Source organism: Aegilops tauschii, chromosome 5 (genome assembly GCF_002575655.3).
Source record: "Aegilops tauschii subsp. strangulata cultivar AL8/78 chromosome 5, Aet v6.0, whole genome shotgun sequence".
In the NCBI taxonomy this organism is placed as follows: domain Eukaryota; kingdom Viridiplantae; phylum Streptophyta; class Magnoliopsida; order Poales; family Poaceae; genus Aegilops; species Aegilops tauschii.
Genome location: NC_053039.3, coordinates 473,578,941 through 473,588,061, shown reverse-complemented (window position 1 = coordinate 473,588,061; position 9,121 = coordinate 473,578,941). Strand labels below are relative to the sequence as shown.

General features: G+C 45.8%; 2 protein-coding genes across 2 annotated transcripts; both read left to right on the top strand.

Annotated features, from left to right (window-relative positions):
• Positions 1–1,061: 1,061 nt before the first annotated feature.
• Positions 1,062–4,126, top strand: LOC109782593 (uncharacterized). The gene is made up of 4 exons (XM_020341210.4): positions 1,062–1,265; positions 2,193–3,296; positions 3,393–3,536; positions 3,659–4,126. Exons 1-4 carry the CDS (start codon positions 1,173–1,175, stop codon positions 3,989–3,991), a joined length of 1,674 nt encoding a protein of 557 aa, XP_020196799.1. The 5' UTR covers positions 1,062–1,172; the 3' UTR covers positions 3,992–4,126.
• A 1,657-nt stretch (positions 4,127–5,783) lies between these two features.
• LOC109782597 (uncharacterized) lies at positions 5,784–7,551 on the top strand. Its single transcript, XM_040390011.1, has 3 exons — positions 5,784–5,858; positions 5,948–6,094; positions 6,874–7,551. Exons 1-3 carry the CDS (start codon positions 5,784–5,786, stop codon positions 7,549–7,551), a joined length of 900 nt encoding a protein of 299 aa, XP_040245945.1.
• Positions 7,552–9,121: the final 1,570 nt, after the last annotated feature.

Below are 9,121 nucleotides of genomic sequence, written 5' to 3'. Positions count from 1 at the left end.
CCGCCCCCCCCTTGTAGATGGGATCTCCAGGGCCGGCGCCCCCCAGGGGGCCTATATATAGTGGGGGGGAGGGAGGGCAGCAGTACCCTAGCCCCTGGCGCCTCCCTCTCCCTCCCGTAACACCTCTCCCTCCCGTTAGTGCTTGGCGAAGCCCTGCCGGGATCCCCGCTACTTCCACCACCACGCCGTCGTGCTGCTGGATCTCCATCAACCTCTCCTCCCCCCTTGCTGGATCAAGAAGGAGGAGACGTCGCTGCTCCGTACGTGTGTTGAACGCGGAGGTGCCGTCCGTTCGGCGCTAGGATCATCGGTGATTTGGATCACGACGAGTACGACTCCATCAACCCCGTTCTCTTGAACGCTTCCGCTCGCGATCTACAAGGGTATGTAGATGCACTCCTTCCCTCTCGTTGCTAGTAAACTCCATAGATTGATCTTGGTGATGTGTAGAAAATTTTGAATTTCTGCTACGTTACCCAACAATTACAGGGAATGTCCTCTTGCCCAAGTTGATCACCACCTACCGGCAACCTGGACTGTCTTCCTCAATATGCGTCAGGAGATCCGAGATTCACTGGTGCATCAACAACTGTAGCAGGATGTGGTATAGCACCTATGGAGGCTTAAGGGCAACACCTAGCTCGACGTGTGATGAAATATTACTCCCTCCGTTCCAAAATATAAGAACGTTTTTTACACTAGCATAGTATCAAAAACGTTCTTATATTTTGGGACAGAGGTAGTAGTTTTTATTTATTGAACTATATAATTTGTATTGAACTATTTGATTTCTATTGATTTTCTGTGATGAACTATGTGATAAAAAAAATACCTTATGTTTGAATTTGTGCCGAAGCACGCCGAATAAGGGTCGAAATTGGTCAATTTGCGCCGATAGTGGGCCAATTTGTGTTGAAAATGGGCTGAAAAGTGGGCTGATTTGCGCCGAAAGTGGGCCTACTAGCATAGAATCTGGACCATTGGATTACAGATCGATGGCACAGATTCTAGTACGGGATGAAGTACACACAAATACGTTCTTTTGTGCACAGAAGTCTCTCATCTGGTGCTTTTGATATTCACCCCCCGGACCACCCACGACACGCAAACAATCCCAGATCCACCGCTGCTGTCTACTCCCGGCCGGCCAGCCACCGCTGCTCGGAGACCCGATGGCCATGGACACATCGCCTCGGCTCTACCGCCGGCTCAGGAAGGCATCCGATATCTCCATCGCCACAACCGCTCCCTCCTCGTCCAAGCGTGTACGCGGCCACCCCCAATCCCCTCTCCCTCCTCCTCCGCCTCCTGTTTTACCTATATAAATTTCACATCTTTTGGAAGCAATTCTGCTCTCGCTGCTAATTAATGTTCAAACTCGTCCAGCAATTAAACTGGTGGCCACGCAAATCCCCCCTTTTTATTTTTCCAAGAAAGAATCTCTGTATTTTCTGGATCGCTCCATGTGTTGCCGAATATACCAATATGCTGTCTAGAGCGAGTACATCTAGATGTGCCTTACTTAATGCACATCTAAATGATTCAATCAAGCATATACACGAAAAGAAACAGAATCAAGAAAATACTGACACGAATCTCCATGTAAGATCAATGCCATAGGACTTAGATGTGATGGCACATCTAGATGTGCTTTAGCAAAACTGTATCAATATATACTGATGCCATAGATAGAGACAACGCAGTTTAAGGTGATTGTTTTGCTGCGTTTTTTGGGGTTAATCTATCTACTTGTTTGAATTGCTCTTAAACTTCTTCCTTGTTCACGTCATTATTTAGTTTCCCTGCAAAAGAACGTCACTGTTTTGTTTGTTTCTGATAAAAACACTCTTCAAGGTGTTTGTCGCTGTGATACTAGAGGTCTTATAATAATTACTCCCTCTGTAAAGAAATATAAGACTTTTTAGATCACTATATTTCTTTACAGAGGAAGTACTCCCTCCATTCCTAAATATAAGTCTTTTTAGAGATTCCAACGCGGACTATATACGGAGCAAAATGAGTGATTCTACACTCTAAAATATGTCTATATAGTCCGTGTTGAAATCCCTAAAAAGACTTATATTTAGGAACGGAGGGAGTACTTTTTAATACAAGTAGCTTACTTATCTGGGTAAGCGACTTGGAATTCACTGACCATAACTCCATATTCTTTCACATGGAAATGAAACCAGATGCGTACGAAGGAGGAACACAGCAGCTGCTGCGAGGACAAGATCAGCAGCTTACCTGAGGAGATACTGATCATGATCCTTGACAAGCTAGACGCGCGCACAACAGTAACCACCACTATCCTTTCAAAGCGGTGGCTGGATCTTCCTCGGCGATCACACACATTTTATGATCTTTCCATTTATGATATTCTCCCTCCACGCTACCACAGGCTGAAGAAAATAGCTGTGGAGACTAAGGCCAGCTATGAGGTGGTGAAGAGGACTCAGAATCTGACTGACATCTGTGACAAGTATGATCGGTATAATGCCATCAAAGACCGGAGTGAGCAGTGGATGCGGAAAGTCCGTCTGCTCACACCCATCCTGCAACGTTATGAGCGTCTGGCCATGCGATGCTATGTTAAACGGGTGAATGCATTCCTTCTGCCTCCCGATAATGTTCAGCGACGGTCTTTCCAGAAGCTGAGGCTTCAGACCTTTTGGAGGCCCGGTCTTGATGAGTGGTTTACGGCAGCGGTTGGCAGATGGGGGGTTGAAGATTTAGAGATTGTCGTCGAGAGCCCTTGCAAGCAATTTGGATTCTATCCGTTAAATAGATGCCAGAATGTGCGGCTGAAACGCCTTCTGCTGTCCAATTTCTGTCATTATTATGGAACACCCCCATTGTTTTTTCAGAGGCTCACAACAATTACTCTGTGCAAGGGAAGTTCACGTCCCCACCTCGTATACGATATTCTGAGAGATTGCTTGCAGCTGGTGGATTTGAGGCTGCGGGATGGTCCGTATAGCCGAGCTCCTTTGCACGTCAATTTTCCTAACTCAAGGTTGAAGAATCTGCAAGTGGACAACTGCGATATTTTTAAAATCTATCTGACTTCAGTGCCTTGTCTTGAAACATTTGCTTGTCGGGGTCAGCCAACCAAACTACGCTACGGTGAGGTGCCTCGTCTTAGGCATGTGAGTTTGAACTTCTTGGAAACTGGATATGCATATACTGGTGAGCATGATTTGGTTCCTAGAAAAAACACCCATTCACTAAGCAAATTCTTTAAAGGGGTGCCGCCACCAGTAGAGGAGCTTTTTCTGCAATTGAGAGGGCATCAGGTGAGGAACCATTCCTGAAATGATCTTGTCTTTATCAATCATAATGTTGCATTGCTACATAAGGTGGTGCTAAATATCACTGTATCATGTCTGCAGATGTGGATGAAACCAACCGCCATAATCAGCCGGCTTAACAATCTGAAGAAGTTATTCATTGCAAACGTGCCAATGGACTGGGATACATTCTGGATATTCACCCTATTTGCTGCCGCACCTTACTTGCAGTCGCTCCATGTTCATGTCTGTCCCTTGTCGACCAAATAACCTAATAACTATGTTTTTTTTTGTCAAAACACTTAGCTTTTCGGTTTTGAAATATTTCTGCAAAGCAAATATCCTGAACTCTGAAAATCTTAATGCAGTTTGACAATAACTTGGAGAAGGTGAGTGCTGCTGGATCACTAGACGTGCAGGTCGAGCAACCACAGCACCATCACCTCAGAGAACTCGTGGTCATCGGCTTCGATGGAGTGGCGTGGCAGACCGGCTTTGTGAAGCGGATCATGAGGGCGTCGCGGAGGCTGGGGCGTGTCCATTTGCTTGACGGGCACGTCGTGGAGGACGAGGAGCAGGAGCTCGTCGGACTGGAGATTCTCCCGCACCGGCGGGAGTGGCATGAGTGCGAGAGGTTGGAGGTGCTCGAAGAACTCACAGATGGCACTGGCTTCCCAGTTCACAAGATAGTTTTGGAGTGACTTTTGATAATTAATATGAGTTTGTTGTGCCGGTGGCCTGCCTCTACTAGACCACAGGCCTAACTATGGTGGCTGAGAAGAAAGAAAAGTGTGTCTATATGGGCAACTGGGTATCTTTGCTTTGATTTTGCTTGATTATGCAACGGATGGATGTAGGCATGTACGTAGCTGTTTAGATGATTCCGGGCCTGTTCATGGTGTGGCTTCATTCGGCAGAAAATAGTGTTAGATACAACAAATCTAAGACAAGAGCTTCAAAAAAAAAAAAACAAATCTAAGACAAGTAATATGGAGAGTACCACTTTATGTATAAACGGTATTTTATTTTTTTAATTTTTGAAAGAAACAAAAAAGATCATAAGAATCCTTGATATTGTTCACTACTACTTCGTGGACCATGAACAAGTATTGAAGCAGCACGCCGGTCAAGAGAGCGCCGCTTTCCGCGTTTAAACGTCACACCATGACCGTCCGTCTGCCGTCCATATTAATGACACATGGTTGGTAAGTCGGTTACTCCAGCGCCATCCGTCCGTCCCTCTGTCGCCTATCATGGCTATATAAACGGATGCCCTGGTCATAGCCGCAGTCATCCGGCTCCTACCAAGGAAGTAAGGAGACATCGAGATCCCTGTAGTCCGCTGGTTGTTCAAATGGAGTAACTTACCACCAGGGGAAGCTACATGGGAAGTCGCAACATTCATTTAGAAAGTTTTCCCTCAATTCAAACCCTGAGGACAGGTTTGATCTTGATCGGGGGGAGTTATCAGGACCCAACAAATTCAGTTAACGTAGTTTAAATTCAGTTAAGTTTGAATGAGGAGAAGAGCGCGGGAAGACTTCATCATCGGATGTGTCACCTTCCTTCGTACCGCTTCGCGAGTTAAATAAAAGACTCCAAAATGACACAAATTCAGCTAGACTGTTCAGATACATCTAAAAGATTTACTGTGGGAAAAAAAAATACTTGTCAGCTTCACCCAGGCATCGAAACGATATGTATTCAACTATCTAAGTGCTCCAAATCGCGAAATAAACGGAATAAATTATCTGCTTCACCTAGTTCTGGGAACTAATCCCATGCTGAAAAGGAAAGGCCAAGCTCGCAGCTGAGGGAGAAAGGGAGAAGCGGGCGGGTGTGCCGTACCATCTGATTGACGACGTCGATGGCGTCGCCGAGGTTGGACGCCTGGAACCCCGAGGAGGCGAGCGACCCAAAAAGCCCGTCAAGGCCGAGGCCGGCGTCGTTGAAGTCGGCGCTGGTGATTTTGGTGAACCGCGACTCGTCGAGGGACTCGGACGGCTTCAGCACGATGGCGCGGACGCCCTCCAGCGGGTCATTGCTGCCGCTTCCGCCCTCTCCGGCCATCTCAGGCGAATCACTGACCTGGAAGCTGGAGCACGAGCCTCCTCCGCCGCCGCCGCCGCGGAGTTAATTGCATGTTGGTATCACACTTGCGCACCTATTTATGAGTCAGTACCATTACTCGTGCATGTCGCAGTTCAGTACCACTATTCGGCCTAACTGTTACAAAATGGACTGACAGCCGTATAAGTATGTATTGACCATGTATCTGACAGACCGGGCCCACCTGTCAGGTGACACGGTGGCCAATCGACGCGTGCCCGATGCACTGCCTAGGACGAGGCTAGTGCGGTGGGTCTAAGCGTGCTGGATCGGCTCGGTCGTCGGTCGGTCCTCACTCTCGCTCGACCTCACTCTCGCTCTCCCTCCTCTCTCCCTCCTCTCTCCGATTCGCCGCCGCCACCTCAACCGGCTCGCCGTCACGCCATGGAAGACGAGAGCAGCCAGGACTCGAGCGTGCAATACATGAACCTCCCCGACGACGAAGCCATGCATTACCGGGTGAGTTGTAGAGCTAGGGTTGGGGTTAGGTTATCTGATTTGGGGATTTGATTTGATTTGGAGATTGTCTTTTCCTTTTGCTCCTGTAGATCCCTGCTAGCATTGAAGACCAAGACTACAGTGGCATTGAGACATCACCCATCGTTCTTTGCTACCAGCATGGTGTGGTGGCTGAGAGGCGTGTAGCATTTGAAGCATTTAACACGGGCAGGAGGTTCTTAGTCTGTCCTAAAAATGTAAGATTCTGTACAGAATGATGCTATGCACATGATGTTTTTCTCACGATCCATGGACGATGCTTCACATCCAGCCATCCAATCACTGAATGAAGTGCAGCGCATCCATCTGATTGCCAATCGGCCATGAATCGTGCATGCAGTATCGTTTGTGTAGTAGTTTCGTTCTGTACAAATCTCTGTGTTAATTGTATTGTTTAATCTAGCCATGTGCATAGAATTGTCCAGTGCATAGAATTCATGTTCTTTAATCTAGCCATGTGCTGATGCACATTGTTTAATGAGTACTCTTGTTTAATTGGGTAGCTGTGATGGTCATTTTGTAGCCATTTAATACTACTGATGCTAATCATTGGATTAGAAAATGTGTTGATGCTTTCCATGTATATTTAATTTGGCCAGTAATTTATAATTGGTCAACAGCTTAGTTTGCAGTGCAGATGATCATTGTTTAGTTCACAAGAGTACTCAATTTGCCAATTATTTGATTGTTTAATGTCAGAGAGATTCAATGTCAGATGCTCAAAATTCAGTGAGTGTTTATGTCAGAGGTTCATTGTTTAATTGGCTAGATTATTAAAGTTGTTGCTCAAAGATGCTTAAAGTTCATTATTTAATTCAGTGGCAAATGCTTAAAGTTGATTTGATTTGTATTTCATTGTTTAAAGTTAGATGCTCAAAGTTCAGTTATTATTTAAAGCTAGTTGCTCAAAGTTTATTGCTTAAATAATTTGCCTAGGAGATTGATTTTGCACATGCTATGTTTGTTTATATTGCAGGAAGATGACAACTGTGGTATTGTTCTCTGGGTTGACCCAGAGTGGCCTCCTACATTGCAGAATGCCTTGTTGAAGCTATGGGAAATGTATCATGATAGCAAGAGTGATAGGAGGAAGGATAACCTGGAGAGTTCACTCACTATTCACCATTTGACAGAAGAAAATAATAATCTAGAGGTCAACTATGACAAATTGGCTGAAGATGTGCACCAACTGTTCAATGCTCAAGAGGATAGGATGGTAGATTTCAGCTATTTGCAGGCTAAGATGCAGAGTGTGCATGTTTCTGAGTCAGTTGTATCCGACATGAAGACAGAGATGGGGAAGAAAGATGCAGAGATCTTCAAGCTGGAGGAGAAGTATAAAGTACTGATGAACCTGACAAAATCTCAAGGCACTGTCATCCAGAACCTGAAGTTCAATCATCTAAAAGAAAAGGAAGTGCTTAGTACATCCACCAGGAACCTGCAATTCCAGGTTGATGAACTCAAAAAATCTGAGGAAAAGCTCACCCAGGAGAACACCCAGCTGCTCATTCACATGGGTGATCTCAAGAAGGGGCATGACAAGCTCACAACAAGGAGGGATCAGCTAAAGATTCAGATTGCTGAACTGTTGAAGTCAGAGGAGAAGAACAAGCAGAAATTGAAGGGGATCCAGGACATCTTGTCAGAATGAAGATGTAGATGAAAAGGAAGAGCAAGAGCAAGATCCAGATCAACATGAAGAAGAAGAATGCTTGCTTTGCTGACCTTTTGTGAAGTATGGTGTTGTTGTGAACTAAGTTATGTACTATGGATGTGTAGTTGTGAACTAAGTTGGAACTATGTTGTTGCTTTAAGTTGTGACCTAAGTTGAACTCTAGTATGTTGTGTAAGAATCTATTAATTATGTTGCATCAAGCTATCCTTTATGATTTGAGTTGCTTGTCATAGTTGGTTGATATGTTACATGATTTAAGTTGTTGTCATAGTTGCTGTCATAGTGGTTACTCTACTCATTTAGGGTCCGTCGACGTCGAGAACCCTCTAAGCGATAGTGGTTAGTCATTTAGGGTCCGTCGACGTCGAGAACCCTCTAAGCCATAGTGGTTAGTCATTTAGGGTCCGTCGACGTCGAGAACCCCCTAAACCATAGTGGTTAGTCATTTAGGGTCCGTCGACATCGAGAACCCCTAAACCATAGTGGTTACTCATTTAGGCTCCGTCGACGTCGAGAACCCTCTAAGCCATAGTGTGGTTAGTCATTTAGGGTCCGTCGACGTCGAGAACCCCCTAAACCATAGTGGCTAGTCATTTAGGGTCCGTCGACGTCGAGAACCCCTAAACCATAGTGGTTAGTCATTTAGAGTCCGTCGACGTCGAGAACCCCTAAACAATATTGGTTACTCATTTAGGCTCCGTCGACATCGAGAACCCCTAAACCATAGTGGTTACTCATTTAGGCTCCGTCAACATCGAGAACCCTCTAAGCCATAGTGGTTACTCATTTAGGCTCCGTCGATGTCGAGAACCCCCTAAACCATAGTGGTTACTCATTTAGGCCCCATCGACATCGAGAACCCCTAAACCATAATGGTTACTCATTTAGGCTCCGTCGACGTCGAGAACCCTCTAAGCCATAGTGGTTACTCATTTAGGGTCCGTCGACGTCGAGAACCCCTTAAACCATAGTGGTTAGTCATTTAGGGTCCGTCGACGTCGAGAACCCCTAAACCATAGTGGTTAGTCATTTAGGGTCCGTTCGCGTCGAGAACCCCTAAACCATAGTGGTTACTCATTTAGGCTCCATCGACATCGAGAACCCTCTAAGCCATAGTGGTTAGTCATTTAGGGTCCGTGACGTCGAGAACCCCCTAAACCATAGTGGTTAGTCATTTAGGGCCCGTCGACGTCGAGAACCCCTAAACCATAGTGGTTAGTCATTTAGGGTCCATCGACATCGAGAACCCCTAAACAATATTGGTTACTCATTTAGGCTCCGTCGACATCGAGAACTCCTAAACCATAGTGGTTACTCATTTTGGCTCCGTCGACGTCGAGAACCCTCTAAGCCATAGTGGTTAGTCATTTAGGGTCCGTGACGTCGAGAACCCCCTAAACCATAGTGGTTAGTCATTTAGGGTCCGTCGACGTAGAGAACCCCTAAACCATAGTGGTTACTCATTTATGGTCCGTCGGCGTCGAGAACCTCTAAACCATAGTGGTTAGTCATTTATGGTCTGTCGACGTCGAGAACCCCTAAACAA